General features: G+C 46.7%; 1 protein-coding gene across 5 annotated transcripts in view; it reads right to left on the reverse strand.

Annotated features, from left to right (window-relative positions):
• Nucleotides 1-13,881, reverse strand: part of C3AR1 (complement C3a receptor 1) — a 16,908-nt gene continuing 3,027 nt past the window's right edge. For 4 of the 5 annotated variants that reach the window (XM_075163641.1, XM_075163623.1, XM_075163633.1 and 1 more), the window contains 2 exons: nt 7,247-7,408; nt 1-1,478 (listed from right to left, as the gene is read on the reverse strand). In XM_075163641.1, the coding sequence (XP_075019742.1) occupies nt 353-1,478; nt 7,247-7,263 (1,143 nt within the window). In that variant the 5' untranslated portion in view covers nt 7,264-7,408 and the 3' untranslated portion in view covers nt 1-352. The remainder of the gene's footprint in view (nt 1,479-7,246; nt 7,409-13,881) is intronic. The other variant, XM_075163649.1, reaches the window with a different exon arrangement.

The raw sequence follows: 13,881 nt of genomic DNA on the forward strand, positions 1-13,881 counted from the left end.
ATGTAGAACATATGCAAATAACTCTAATGACATGCTCACAATTCAAAGGTTAAACTATATGATCCCACCACAAATCGTTCTGCAAGCCTGCTTGCTTCTTTAAAGGTTAAAGTACTCTGTGTCTCCGGCTTCACCAGAGTCTTCCCTCAGATTATTACTCTTGGTTCTTCCAACTTCCCATCTCTCTAGAGTAGGGTATAAAGGGGGTTAGCTGTTGTGATCTGAATCATCTTAGTGTCCTGTGTGTGGATCTGCAGATTAATCAAATGCATTGGAGCAAAAAAAGCTATGAAGTGGAGAGTGATTGATGTCCAGGGCCATAGCTCGCTCCGTGGTGATCGGAAGTCCTGCGTTACACTGTGCTGCTAACGTCCTTCTCTGTTGAAGTCTTGCTTCTGTCAAGGGAGTAAGGGATTGAACGCGTTGGTTCCTCCGTAAAGGCACCTTCCAAGATTCCTTGCACGGATTGCTGTGCCTTTGCCCTGAAGTCCCGTCCCACAAAAACATAGAGCAGGGGGTTGATGCAGCTGTTGGCATACGCAAGTGCTGTAGAGAGGTGATCCCAGAGGATCAATGACTCCCTCAGTCCTGTTCCAAGAGTAGGTACAAGGCGCAGAATCCCAACTACGTGGTATGGAGCCCAGCAGATGAAGAACGCAGCTACCACGAGCACAATTGTTCGCAGCATCCTGTTGCGTGGCTTGTGAAACTGATTTGCACGCATTCTGAAAGCAATAAGGGCATAGCAAACTGCCATTATGCCAAAGGGGAGTACAAAGCCAAAGACAGCCCTAGTGATGTTTATTACCACTGAGGCAAGGGGTACAGAATAATCACTTTCATAGAAATTTCCCCATGAGTCATTACCATTGTAGGCTAAAGGTGAGTATTCTTCCAATAACTCATCTACAGAATCATCCATATAATCTAGCACTTCATCATCTCCAAAATTGTACCCACACTCAGTTTTGCCATCATGAGCACTAGTCTCACGGTAGTGAAAGACAGGACAGCAGAAAATGAAGGCCAGGATCCAAATGCCACTGCATATTAGTGATACAAATTTCACTGTTCGATGATTTTGACACCAGACAGGTTTCATCACAAGGAGACACCGGTCAATGCTGATGGCCACGAGTAGGAAGACGCTAGCAAACATGGTGAAGATTATGACTGATGGAATGACTTTGCAAAGGAACCAACCATACGGCCAATGTTCATGGAGGGCCAGGTGAACAATGGAAAATGGCAAGGACAAGCAGCACATGAAGTCAGCCCCAGCAAGGTTTAGGAACCAGACAATGTTCACAGACCTTTTCATTTTCAGACCAGCTACCCAGATCACCAACCCATTGCCTGGGATACCTATGATGAAAACGATGATGAAGATAGCAATGGAGACAATGGATTCTGATGCATAATACACAGCAGCCTGTTCATGTGAACTGCTATTACTCAGGAGTCGAGGCATTCTGTAGCTATAAAACAGAAAGCAAATTAGTAGGCAATTCACACTCTCCTCCCCCAATTCTTCTCTTTATCTGTACCGAAGCATGTCTGAGTCAGGTGACAGTACAGAGCTGTCAGGGTACAAAGGCATCGGTCTATACAAGTTTGTGCTAAAGGCTTATGAATCTGACCATTATACACCTTCATCATTCTTACAGTGGCTAAGCTACGTAAGCCCCACTATTCAAACATGGCGGTTGTATATGCTTAAGTTCTCCTATCTGTCACCCCCTTTCATTTCAGTCTGGTTCTTTTTAGTCTCCACTCTAAAGTGGAGCTCTCCATTCACATGCCCACACTATCACCAGGTGTCTTTCCTGATCGACTTCCAGCTTTGTATATGCTTCTCTTCTTCAGAAAGGTAAGTCAGCATTTTAGTTCCTTTTCCCTTTAAAATGAGTGATTTCTTCTGGCATAACCACTGAAGTAGGTTTAGGTTGAGAAAGCAATACTTGTCTTAATGAAATAACCCTGCTTCACTTTCTGGACATCATGAATAGAACAGACAGGACAGCAACTCTGTTCGCTAAGGGGTATTTTTAGAGAAGTCTCAGTAAGCACTTCCTTCTCCCTGCTTTTGTTCTGAGCTCTCTGCTGGTTCCTTAGAAAGTTAGTCTTGATGAGGAGAAAGGCAAGAAATGAATAGTTTAAGAAGAACAGACAGAGATTTAGTTGTAGAAGGAAAAATTAAAATACAGAGTAATAGCAGTAATGTTCGAGCCATTTTAGATATAAGAAAAAGTGTTTTATTGCAAGACAATGAAGCTGAGCCACTTAAGTATTAAGAATACTTAAGTAACATTTTAAAACTATGAGAATAGTAGTGGAAAAACTTTAATTGCTCAATTATTCTTGGTCTTAGATATTAGTAAATTTAGAAAGTAAAGGAAATCTAGCAAAGTCAAGACAGAACTGAGAAAAAGAGCCTGATCTTCATCCTTTAGGCATGAATAGAATTGTTTATAAAATCCCTGTTAACTAAACCCTTGCTGAATCAATGAAGACAGTTGCGTTGTTGAAAGGTCCCTAAAAGCATTACCAGAATGCAAGGAAACTGCATAGGCAAGAGCTGAATGCAGCCTGCAGAAGCAACTGAGACATGAATAAGACAACCCAGACTGATTCTATTTTAACCTCTATTATGCCAGTACTTAAATGCCAGTCAGGGACTGTTGTGTGCAGGACTAAATAGCAATATTATTAAAAAAAAAAATGCCAGATCACCAATCTCTTTCTTGCATAACGTATAGTCTAAATGTGGAGCAATGCATAAGTGTTAGAACCGCTTTACCACGAAGAAACTGAGGTAAAACGGTTGTAACAAACATTGTAATTTACCACTTTTTGGTAACAATCGCTAAGAGGCTTTTAGGTGAGGGTGACCTGCAAGGAAAGCTATGAAAGGAGTCACTGGAAGGCAGCTAGGGACTTAACTTAAAATTCTAAAAAGTTTCTTCCATTTCCTGTGGTCTTGCTGTTATATGCAGAAGTGAATTTTACAGGGGCAACTGGAGAACAGTGCTGCAAGAGCTGAGCCTTGCTGCCTCCCCATATAGCTACAGAAGATGGTAGGAAGAGGACAGGGAATCGAGGAATGCTGTAAAGAGAGTAATACAAATCCTACTCCAAAACAAACTGAGGGATGAATCAATAAGAAGATACAGCTGTGTTTTCAAGAGTGCTAAAAGGGCTGCTATCAGATGGTTATCAGATGGAAGGGGGAACTGGAGGGGAGGGAGAGGTTTTCAGGAGTGAAGAATAAGAAATTGCAAGTTGAAGAGAAAAGCAGAATTCTGCAGCTTATTATACCTACCCGAGTGAAGCAGATATTTCGGTGTGCCAGGGAGCAAATACCATCAGTTCTGTCTCTGGAGTGACTTAAAAAAGAAACTCACATGACATTTTAGGAACTGCTGTTTTCCTGTATGAGCATGTGTGTGCTAAGTATGTTCTTTCATCCTGATGGAAAGGCTTAGAATGCCTTATATTTGAAGTTTCAGATATGATCTGCTCATAAAATAAGCAAACAGTCAAACCAAAAGAAGCTGTCTCAACACCATCAAAATAAAATAGTGCCCTGAGTCAAAGAATAATAGGAAGCAAGGGAATAATAGGCACAGACATATACTTTACTATAGTTTCCGTAAAACAACAGATCAGATGTCTTCCCTGTTGGCATAACACTGACCTTTGCTTGATGTAATTCATAATTCCAAACCCTGCCATGCCACCATCAGATGTCTGATCTGTTGTCTTGTAGCCACTTTCATGTTTTATCAGATCAGCACACTCACCTAGCTAATCCCATTTCTGGGATTCTTATCAATCCAGATCAGCTTCTGTCCCAGTTTGAGACAGCTTAGTTCACCAAATACAGAACATTGTACTCAGCAAACCATAACTGGTCACATCAAAGGGATTTTAATCTGATTTTTGACCTTTCAGGGTATTTAAAGTCTTGTTTTGTTTTTTTTTTTTTCCAAGAAGGAACTTGACTGATGAAAAGTTAGAAGTGGTTAATTGAAATGCTGATAGCACAAAATGTGGCAAGACTATAAAAAGAAAAGACATCTAGGGCAAGGCATTTCAAATGTGCAACAATAGGGTTTCCCCCTCACCCCTCCCAATTTGGGAAATCAAGACTGCTAGCAGAAATGACAAAGCCCAGACATACAAGAATCAGCCTCGGTATTCTGGTTTTGGTCTGGAAAACGAACCAGGACGGAGCAGAGTTCTGCTCCTGAGCATGTCTCTGTGAAACACAGGAATGCTGCGCCCAGCACAAAACCCATGAAACCAGAAACAGGAAGGCAGGCCAGGGCTGGGCTGTACCCCCAAAAATGGACGGGCAGTCAGCAGCCTATTCCTCTATGAGGAAAATTCCTCTAGCTGCGTCTTATTCTGAGCTGCCATCTTTCCTGGGGGACTCCTCAGACCCGGACAGAAAGTGTTGACAGGAGGGTACTCCTACTGGCTCCCGTTGGCCAAGGGACACGCAGCCTTTTCACCACCATATGACTCGCTAGCTCTAGTCAAACTCTGCTTTGCAAGAAGGTCCTTCTCCACCAGTTGGCCAGCTCTCACCCTCCCAGTTAAAACCTCTCCCCTGCAGCCAACCTTGACACAGCAAGCACTTTGTCTTTAGTCCAGCCAGCTCATCCTGGACAGTGATGAGATGATGTGGTACCTCTCTGTTTCCAGATCAATGAACCTTTTAAGCAGTTTGACTAATGAAGCATTTTCCACCTCGGCATAAAGGGCCTAATGATGTAGACACTCAAAGGTGACGGTGCAAGGAGGAAAAAAGACATTTTGTGACTTTCATAAAATGGTTACTTAGATCAGACCAGACCTTTGACTTGCAGCTTTGATGGTAATCCCAAATCACCACACTGCATTCTTCTCTTCTCTTCTGGATCTCTCCCTTCCCCTCATGATAAACAGACTGAGTTAGCTTATAAAGGCTCTAATTCACAGAACCACTGAATAGTTGAAGTTGGAAGACTGTCTGGAGACTGTCTGGCCCAAACCCACTGCTCAAAGCAGGGTTAGCCTGCTTTGAAGATTGCCCAGGACTGTGTCCAGCTGGGTTTGAGTATCTCCACAGAAGGAGACTCCACAAACTCTCCAGGCAACATGTTCCAGTGTTCAACCACCCTCGCAGTAAAAAACTGTTTTATTGTGTTCAGGTGGAACTTCCTGTGTCTCAGTGTGTGCCCATTGCCTCTTGTCCTGTCACCAGGCACCACTGAGAAAAGTCTGGCTCCATTGCCATTAAACACTCCCATCAGATAGATGACAAGATCCCCCTGAGCCTTCCCTTCTCCAGGCTGAACAGTCCCAGCTCTCTCCCTCTCAGCCTATCCTTGCATGACAGGTGTACCAGTCCCTCAGTGGCTCTCCACAAGTTTCACTCCAGTATGTCCATGTCTCTCTGGTACTGGGGAGCCCAGAACTGGACCCAGCACTCTAGATGTCTAGGCCTCACCAGTCCTGAGTAGAGGGGAAGGATCACCTCCCTTGACCTGCTGGCAACGTTCCTCCTAATCTAGCCCTGCCAGCTATTGGCATTCTTTGCTGCAAGGGTGCATTGCTGGCTTATGTTCAGCTTTTTGTCCACCAGGACCACAACATCATCATTCTCTGCAAAGCCGCTTTCCAGGTGGTCAGCCCCCAGCATGTATTAGTGCATGGTGTTGTTCCTCCCCAGATGCAGGACTTTGCACTTCTTGCTGACCTTCATGAGGTTCCTGCCTGCCGAATTCTCCAGGTTCCTCTAAAGGGTATGTCCAGGTTCCTCTAAAGGGTAGCACAGACACGTGATGCATTAGCCACTCTTACCCGTTTTGTATCATCTGCAAACTTGTTGAGGGTGCACGTTGCTTCATCATCCAGGTCATTAATGAAGAGTTAAACAGTACTGGAACCAGTGTCAGCCACAGCCAGACACCACTAGTGACTGGTCTCCAGCTGGACTTGGTTCTTCTGATCACCACCCTCTGAGCCCAACAGTTCAGCCACTATTCAATTCACTTCACTGTCCACTTATCTGGCCCATTCTCCATCAGCTTGTCTATGAGGATGTTCACATTGAAGTTATCTTGACATAGAGACTTAACTGGCCACCACAACAAGTTGGCTAAAACCTTAGTGCAAGTTACCATTTATATTGCCGTTTCAGGCTTGTTATTACAAAACTGCACCAGTCCACCAGTTACTAAATAGTTACACCCATATACAATTCTAAAAATGTGATCAGTATATTTACGAAAGCCTCCCTCCTGCAAGAGTATGCAGGTTGTCTCCAAAACACTTTGGCAAGAACTGAGAATTCCACTTGTATTTCACATTTCTACTTCTGCAGTTCTACAAAGCTTTGCAGCCCCTCTCAGATCTCCCATTCATTTCTCTGCAGGTGGAGTGACTAGATAGCTACGATCTTTGACAGACCCTGAATGTTCCTTGGGTATATGGCAAACCCATCTTCCTAAAAAACCTGTCCAAAACTCTCCTTATAAAGCTTAGCCATAACTAGCACAACTGTTTCTCTAGAAAGCACACCCAAGTGGTCTGGTGGCCAGGCTTTGCTATGCACTTATTTTCATCATCACAACCGTGCATTTAGTTTCGTAGGGAGTCTCCAGTGACATCAAGTATCTGCGGGGTTGGCCTGCACTGGTATTCCCGAGACTCTCCTCTTTAGAAAACCCCCTGAATGACCCCAAGGCATTTTTGTACATTGCTGAGTAAGCTCAGGTAAACAGAAACTTTGGACACACCAAGCAGGGAACAAAGCATGGCAAAACTGGTACATACATAGATCATACACAATTAAAAAGTAGCTCTTCACAATAACAGGTTCTTAGTACTGGGTGAGTGTTCGGGTCAGGTGTTTTGCCAGGGCATTTTCTGTGAAGGAAGCACCATTTGAAATAGTAATTGGACTGTTTTGTAAAAATGCTCATCTTGGGATTAACCTTTAATTTATCTAATGAGTCGTTTTGTGAGACTGGTTTCCCTAGTACTCCCTGCGCAGAGAAGGAAAATTCCAAATATTGGGTCCATCCATCAAGCACATTCCTGAACAATACCCTATTTTTTTTTTCTTAAATAAGCAAAGCAAAAAGCAAAGCAAAAGCCCAAATGATTCTTCTGCATGGTTTATTATCAGGCTACCTACGGCTTGGCATGAACTGTGCATTTTACCCTACTTGTGTAGGTCTTTTTATTTGCACACCTCGTATGATTGAACATTGTGGAGTTCCATCCAAGATTTCTGTAATTCCTTGGATTTCATTCATTGAAGATTTCTGTGTGGGAAGAATATGGATCATCCATTGCTTTCATAGTCTGATTTTAAATATGTTCTCCTTCAATATTTGAACCTCACTGCTTAATTCTTAAAAAAAAAAAATTAAAAAACGTTAGCTATTATTGGCAGTGCTTTGTATTTTCTTGGTCCGGAGATGCTTGTTTGAAAAAGACAGAAGAATGTTATGTTCTCTGCTGGTTAAGTCTGAATGGAATTGAATGGGAGATGTATTCCTGGTGTCCTGGTGCTGCTTGTGCATCTTTCCTCACACGCCTTATAAAAGTTGGCCCTTTGCCACTCTCTCGTCTTAGATGCTCTCCTTCTAGAAGAACTGTAGGAGGATTGTAGCACACTGAATGACAGCACAATAAAGAGGCAGGCAAAATTTAATATTGCTAGTTATGATTTATTGAATTTGGAAAAGTGTCCTGGTTCCAGCTGGGACAGGGTTAACTTTCTTCCCAGTAGCCTGGGGGGTGTGCTGTGTTTTGGGTTCGGTGTGAAAGGAGCGTTGATGGCCCATTGATGCTTTGGCTGTTGCTGGGTGATGCTTGCACCGGGAGGGGGGAGCACAGCCGGGGTGGTGGACCCAGCTGGCCAATGGGGTATTCTATACCATGTGACATCATGCTCAGTATAAAAACCAGGTGTGTGGGGGGGCTCGCCCCCCGTTCGTGACACGCGGTCGGCGGTCGGTGAGCGGTTCTGTTGTGCATTGCCTGCTTTGTGTATTCTGTTATTGTTGTTGTTCTCACTGTTATTATTACTGTTCTACTTAGTTTTATTTCAATTATTAAACTGTTTTTATCTCAACCCGGGAGCTTTCCTACTTGTGCCCTCCCAATTCTCTCCCCCATCCCACCGGGGGGGGGGGTGATCGAGCGGCTGCGTGGCGTTTATTTTTGCTGGCTGGGGTTAAACCACGACAGTCCTTTTTGGCGCCCAACGTGGGGCACGAAGGGTTGAGATAACGACAGATTATTTAGAACATATTAAGGAATTTATATCTGGTGACATATTCGTTTGTTCTGCACCATGCTCTTGTTTTTACTGTACCTGTTAAAAATTGGAGTTGGGTTTTGTAGTCTGTTGTGCTCTGCCGTGATTAATGATGTTTTGCCTGGGAGATTTGTTACTAAAACGCTGGCATTGGGGGTTATTTGGTATTTGGGATTCGTAATGAAGCCGTTTCTGCATTTCGGGTACCACCTCATGGAGACCATTAGCAATTATACCTTTTCCTCCGAGAGATTTTTTATGGAGGAAAGAGAGAATGGCACCCTCACTACCTTCATCTCCTTTGTTAAAATAACTTGCCAGTACCTTGAACATCCCTGGGTAGTTAAGATATATCTCTTGGTACTCCTTGGGAATATTGTTGCGGTTTTATCCAAGGTTAGTAAGCAATTTAAGAATGTCATCCAGAGATCTGCCCCAAGGTTGGATAGCTATGAGTGGCAGGGCGAGTGGGATAGCATGGGCAAATGCCTAGGGCGATGGGCACCCCCAGTGTTCTGGAACTTTACCCCTGAACAAGTGAAGAACCCTGAAAAATTAGTAGAATATTTGGAAGAAGTGTGCTGTCACCCTGGCCATTCCAGGGAGACGCAAATCACTACAATGTGCTGGGGCCTGGCCCACGCCTACCGAGCCCTATTTAACACCACTCAGAACCCCCAAGGGGAAGGAAACGTCTCTGCAGCTGATGACAAAGCAACAGGCCCTGCAGCTACCCCACCCCCCACGGCAAGCACAGCGGCTCCCTCACCCCCCAGGGCAAGCACAGCAGCTACTCCGCCCCCTGCGACAGAGAACCAACCCATGCCGGTATCAGTCGCCCCTATACAAAAAAGAAAATGCACAAGAAAATCAGCTCGTCTAGTAAGGGATGAAGATGAACCAGGGCCATCACGAGAACAGGAGGAGGAGGAGGCAGAACCCGTAAATGAGATGGTGACCACCCGATCCCTATCCCTGGGTGAGCTGCGAGATATGCGAAAAGACTTCAGCCGTCGTCCAGGGGAGCACATTGTCACCTGGCTGCTCCGATGCTGGGATAACGGGGCCAGTAGCCTGGAATTAGAGGGTAGGGAAGCCAAGCAGCTGGGATCCCTTTCTAGGGAAGGGGGCATTGACAAAGCAATTGGACAAGGGGCACAAGTCCTCAGCCTCTGGAGGCGACTCCTGTCAGGTGTGAAGGAAAGGTATCCCTTCAAGGAAGATGTTATATGCCACCCAGGCAAGTGGACCACCATGGAGAGAGGTATCCAGTACCTGAGAGAATTAGCCGTGCTGGAAGTGATTTATGATGACCTGAACAACGAGCAGTTATCCAAAGACCCAGATGAGGTCAAATGCACCCGACCCATGTGGCGGAAGTTTGTACGGAGCGCACCAGCGTCACATACAAACTCATTGGCAGTAATGACCTGGAGAGATGGAGAGGAACAAACAGTGGATGAACTGGCTGGCCAACTCCGGCAATATGAAGAAAGTCTCTCTTCCTCCCTACGGGCCTGTGTCTCTGCTGTGGAGAAACTGTCTCAGGAGGTCCAGCAAATCAAAGAGGATATGTCCTGCTTCCCCCCTGCACGGGCCAGTGTCTCAGCCATTAGGAGCAAACGTCCCTCTGCTCAAGAGAGGAGACATCGTGGGTACACACCCCGGGGCACCCTGTGGTTTTACCTGCGTGACCACGGAGAGGACATGAGGAAGTGGGATGGAAAACCTACCTCAGTCCTACAGGCACGGGTACATGAGTTGCAAGGGAAAACAACCACAAAAGCGGGTTCTTCCAGGAAAACCGCTGCTCCGGTCTCCAGCGAGTTCCCCAGACAGAGTAGAAGGGCTGATTCCACTTCCGACCTTAACAAAGGGACTTCTGACTCATACTTACAAGAAGTAGATAGCGAATATGATGACCAGGACTAGAGGGGCCCTGCCTCCAGCCAGGTGGAGGAAAGGGACAACCGGGTTTACTGGACTGTGTGGATTCGATGGCCTGGCACATCAGATCCACAAGAATATAAGGCTCTCGTAGACACCGGTGCGCAGTGTACCCTGATGCCATCAGGCTATAAAGGGGCAGAACCCATTTGTATTTCTGGAGTGACAGGGGGATCCCAAGAGTTAACTGTGTTGGAGGCGGAAGTGAGCCTAACCGGGAAGGAGTGGCAGAAGCACCCCATCGTGACTGGCCCAGAAGCTCCGTGCATCCTTGGCATAGACTACCTCAGGAGAGGGTATTTCAAGGACCCAAAAGGGTACCGGTGGGCTTTTGGTATAGCTGCCCTGGAGACGGAGGAAATTAAACAGCTGTCCACCTTGCCCGGTCTTTCAGAGGATCCTTCTGTTGTGGGGTTGTTAAAGGTCCAAGAACAACAGGTGCCGATCGCTACCACAACAGTGCACCGGCGGCAATACCGCACCAACCGAGACTCCTTGATCCCCATCCATGAGCTGATTCGTCGACTGGAGAGCCAAGGAGTGATCAGCAAGACTCGCTCACCCTTTAACAGTCCCATATGGCCAGTGCGAAAGTCCAATGGAGAGTGGAGGCTAACAGTAGACTATCGTGGCCTGAACGAAGTGACGCCACCACTGAGTGCTGCCGTGCCGGACATGCTGGAACTTCAATACGAACTGGAGTCAAAGGCAGCCAAGTGGTACGCCACCATTGATATCGCTAATGCATTCTTCTCCATCCCTTTGGCGGCAGAGTGCAGGCCACAGTTTGCTTTCACTTGGAGGGGTGTCCAGTACACCTGGAACCGACTGCCCCAGGGGTGGAAACACAGCCCTACCATTTGCCATGGACTGATCCACACCACACTGGAACAGGGTGAGGCTCCAGAACACCTGCAATACATTGATGACATCATCGTGTGGGGCAACACAGCAGAGGAAGTTTTCAAGAAAGGGGAGAGAATAGTCCAAATCCTTCTGAAGGCCGGCTTTGCAATAAAACGAAGTAAGGTCAAGGGACCTGCACAGGAGATCCAGTTTTTAGGAATAAAATGGCAAGATGGACGTCGTCAGATCCCAACAGATGTGATCAATAAAATAACAGCCATGTCTCCACCAACTAACAAAAAGGAAACGCAAGCTTTCTTAGGCGTTGTAGGCTTTTGGAGAATGCATATTCCAAATTACAGTCAGATCGTAAGCCCTCTCTATCACGTGACCAGGAAGAAGAACGACTTCAGATGGGGCCCTGAGCAACGACAAGCATTTGAGCAAATTAAACAGGAGATAGTTCAGGCAGTAGCCCTTGGGCCAGTCCGGGCAGGACAAGATGTGAAGAATGTGCTCTACACCGCAGCCGGGGAGAATGGCCCTACCTGGAGCCTCTGGCAGAAAGCACCAGGGGAGACTCGAGGTCGACCCTTAGGGTTCTGGAGTCGGGGATACAGAGGATCCGAGGCCCGCTACACTCCAACTGAGAAGGAGATATTGGCAGCATATGAAGGGGTTCAAGCTGCTTCGGAAGTGGTTGGCACTGAAGCACAGCTCCTCCTGGCACCCCGACTGCCGGTGCTGGGCTGGATGTTCAAAGGGAGCGTCCCCTCTACACATCATGCAACTGATGCTACGTGGAGTAAGTGGGTCGCGCTGATCACACAACGGGCCCGAATAGGAAACCCCAGTCGCCCAGGAATCTTGGAGGTGATCACGAACTGGCCAGAAGGCAAAGATTTTGGAATATCCCCAGAGGAGGAGGTGATGCGTGCTGAAGAGGCCCCACCATATAACAAACTACCAGAAAACGAGAAGCAATATGCCCTGTTCACGGATGGGTCCTGTCGCCTTGTGGGAAAACATCGGAGATGGAAGGCTGCTGTATGGAGTCCTATACGCCAAGTTGCAGAAACTGCTGAAGGAGAAGGTGAATCGAGCCAGTTTGCAGAGGTGAAAGCCATCCAGCTGGCCTTGGGCATTGCCGAACGAGAAAAATGGCCAGTACTTTATCTCTATACTGACTCATGGATGGTGGCAAATGCCCTGTGGGGGTGGTTGCAGCAGTGGAAGCAGAACAACTGGCAGCGCAGAGGTAAACCCATCTGGGCTGCCGCATTGTGGCAAGATATTGCTGCCCAGGTAGAGAACCTGACTGTAAAAGTACGACACGTAGATGCTCACGTACCCAAGAGTCGGGCCAGTGAAGAGCACCAAAACAACCAGCAGGTGGATCAGGCTGCCAAGATCGAAGTAGCTCAGGTAGATCTGGACTGGCAACATAAAGGTGAATTATTTATAGCTCGGTGGGCCCATGACACTTCAGGCCACCAAGGGAGAGATGCAACATATAGATGGGCTCGTGATCGAGGGGTGGACTTAACCATGGACACTATTGCACAGGTTATCCACGAATGTGAAACATGCGCTGCAATCAAGCAAGCCAAACGAGTAAAGCCTCTTTGGTATGGAGGACGATGGTTGAAGTATAAATATGGGGAGGCTTGGCAGATTGATTATATCACGCTCCCACAAACCCGACAGGGCAAGCGCTATGTGCTCACCATGGTGGAAGTAACCACAGGATGGCTGGAAACATATCCTGTGCCCCATGCCACCGCCCGGAACACCATCCTGGGCCTTGAAAAGCAAGTCCTGTGGCGACATGGCACCCCAGAAAGAATTGAGTCAGACAACGGGACTCACTTCCGAAACGCCCTCATAGACACCTGGGCCAAAGAGCACGGCATTGAGTGGGTATATCACATCCCCTACCATGCACCAGCCTCCGGGAAAATCGAACGATACAACGGGCTGCTAAAGACAACACTGAGGGCAATGGGTGGTGGGACATTCAAGCATTGGGATACACATTTAGCAAAGGCCACCTGGTTAGTGAACACTAGGGGATCTGTCACTCGAGCTGGCCCTGCCCAATCCAAACCCTTACGTGCTGTAGAGGGGGATAAAGTCCCTGTCGTGCATATGAGAAATATGCTGGGGAAGACAGTCTGGGTTGCTCCTGCCTCTGGCAAGGGAAAACCCATCCGTGGGATTGCTTTTGCTCAGGGACCTGGGTGCACTTGGTGGGTGATGAGAAAGGATGGGGAAGTCCGGTGTGTACCTCAGGGGGATTTAATTTTGGGTGAAAATAGCCAATGAACTGAATTGTACGATGTTAGTTATTACATAGTACTGTATGTCATCACTTTTATGGTTACCATATGCCATATTAACAGTATTACAGTAAGAATCACCCAGATTAATTTAGGATGAACGCCGATGAAACTGAGCAAGGTGCAACAATGATAGAACCAGACGAGCGCCCAGAACTGGCCTCCGCATGCAAGAGCCCGACACCACACACCATCTCTCCTGCCCTGCAAGACTGTTACGACAGATGGAACCCGAAGTCATGGACTAAATGAACTCAACGGACGTTTTAGAGGGATGGCCCATGGACTAAGGGAATGATATCTCTGTGTGCGTATATATCAAAAGGCAGGGAAAAGGAGCGGTGACTAATTGGAATGTATGGGAAAATGTGAGACCTGGGCATGATGTAGATGGTATAGAATAAGGGGTGGATATTGTCCTGGTTCCAG

Source organism: Calonectris borealis, chromosome 1, assembly GCF_964195595.1.
Source record: "Calonectris borealis chromosome 1, bCalBor7.hap1.2, whole genome shotgun sequence".
Lineage (NCBI taxonomy): Eukaryota > Metazoa > Chordata > Aves > Procellariiformes > Procellariidae > Calonectris > Calonectris borealis.